The following is a 2,212-nucleotide window of genomic DNA, read 5'->3' on the forward strand; positions in this document are numbered from 1 at the left end:
CGGCATGATGTGAATAAGTACATAATCACTATGTAATTAGGAGCCTCGTAACAGGTGCCAGTAATGCGCCGGCGTATGGGCGCATCTGCTGTATGGTTTCATGGCATTGGAGCACTTAATTGCAGAAAGCAAGAGTTTGACCTGCGATGGCGCTTCCGAATGCCATGACATCATGGCAATATAGCACTTGGCAAGCTATGGAATTGCTTCCAAAAACTTGCATTTGCACATCAGGGAGAGCAACAGGTGGTGGTTGAAGATGGTTTTGCTTACAAGTTGATTTCATCGCTGCTTGGCGGGAATTTTCATATCAGGTAGCTCTGCATGTATTAAATCTTTATTCGTTCAGTCAGTTTCTGTAATATAAATACAAACGGTAAACTTACAATTTGGATAGTTGCATTAGACGACGAGATTCGTTCGGAAGGTAGTCTATAGTTTCACCGGCGCCAACGTGTGGGAGGATGTTAATATGAAGTCCCTTGTGGTTTTGGTTAGTGCTGTTTATCCTTTTTACTGATTTGTACTGGATATCAATTTGGACTTTATCGTAAATTAAAATTGATAATGTGAAGTGATATATAGATATATAGTGGCTGTTTAAAGTGTTCTATGGCTGATGGATATATTTGATTGAAACTTCACTTGACACTCTGTGACTGAGTATATGGATATTTGGGAAAAAACTTGGGCAACGGACTGAATCATATTGCTTTTGATGGAATCTGTTTCGGAATGTTTTGTGAAAACGATGTGGAATATGGATATAATTGAAAAAAAAATATGCATTATGTTGGACAGAAAGTTTATTTGGGACTCTGATTTTACACAATATTAACTTGGGTTTGTCTATTGCAGATTTGTGTTCTTTGCGCCACCATCGTCGCTTCGCATCCACCTGAAGGAGTCTGGAAGAAAAAATTGGTTTGGAAGGAAGAGTGGGTTCAGATTTGGAAAACAGCGAAAAAGGAAGCTTGGGAAACTAAATGGAAGAAAATTCAAGTTCCGGCGTGGACCACAGTAGAAATACCTATTTGGAAAGACGTGAAAGTCCCCGATTGGAAGATAATAAAAAAACCGCATATCGAAGAACGTGAAATTCCTGTGTGGAAAGAAGAGAAAGTACCCGAATGGAAAAAGATTACAAAACCTGTATGGCGTGAAATCCAAGTGCCTGTTTGGAAAGAAGTTCAAGTGCCTGAATGGAAACAACAATGGATCCCAGAATGGGTGAAAATGGGAATTCCAGGTGAAAAATTTCTGGGGAAGGATCATGAAGGATGGGAATATACAAGTCACGATCTTTGGCGAAAGAAATTGGTGTGGAAACCCGTTTGGAAGAAAATTTGGCGAACAGAGAAGAAACAAGAATGGGTGCCGGATAAGAAGCTTGAATGGAAGGATGAATGGATTCAAGTATGGAAACCTGTGAAAAAACAAATCTGGGTGAAAGAAAAACGGGAAACGTGGGTAGAAGAAAAAATTCAAATTTGGCGAATCGAAAAGAAACAGGAATGGGCAACCGAGAAGAAGCAAATTTGGAAAGACGAATGGAAAGCTATTCAGGTACCTGTTTGGAAGGAAGTCAAGGTGCCAGCTTGGAAGAAAATTTATAAGCCAGTTTGGGAGAAAGTTTGGGTGCCGCACAGTCATGGATGGGACTAAAATATTTATGGTCCTGATCAATAGCATAATTTATTGTTAAGATGTTTTGCATACATTTAAGTCACATTTGTACATATGTCACATAATACAATCAACTTCATCTGTTTGATTTGCCGAAATGAGTTTAACGTCTATGCAATGTAAAGGTTACCATTTACATGTTGTGTTATCGTTGCAATTATGTTAATAAATAGAAAAAGTATTGAATTCCTAGTTAGTGATGAGTTTTTTTTTTTGGTGCCACCCGATTTGTTGGCCACTTTCTGAAGGGGCATTATGAGACCTGGCTGACTGGGGAACATGGATGCAGGTTGAAGGGCATAGAGATCTCTATTGATTATTGCAATTGGTAGGGAACACGACTTGTTAGAGTTCGAATACCATGATAAATCCTGTAAAGTACAGCGCTGTATGCGATAAGACAAAGGGAAATTTGATTTTGCGCTTTTTAGGGCAGCAGAAATTGCTGCAAGTAATAACAATTTAAGAACCGTGTTCGTTGTCGTTGCAAAGGTAATAGCTAAAGTAATCTTGGATCGTATCCTCG

At 39.1% G+C, this 2,212-nt stretch overlaps 1 protein-coding gene across 1 annotated transcript; it reads left to right on the forward strand.

The window, feature by feature from the left end:
• The first annotated feature begins 337 nt into the window (after window positions 1-337).
• Window positions 338-1,882, forward strand: LOC119646833. Its single transcript, XM_038047449.1, has 2 exons — window positions 338-493; window positions 859-1,882. The coding sequence occupies exons 1-2, from the start codon at window positions 473-475 to the stop codon at window positions 1,663-1,665; spliced, it is 828 nt and encodes a 275-aa protein (XP_037903377.1). The 5' UTR covers window positions 338-472; the 3' UTR covers window positions 1,666-1,882.
• Window positions 1,883-2,212: the final 330 nt, after the last annotated feature.

Source organism: Hermetia illucens, chromosome 1 (assembly GCF_905115235.1).
Source record: "Hermetia illucens chromosome 1, iHerIll2.2.curated.20191125, whole genome shotgun sequence".
NCBI lineage: Eukaryota > Metazoa > Arthropoda > Insecta > Diptera > Stratiomyidae > Hermetia > Hermetia illucens.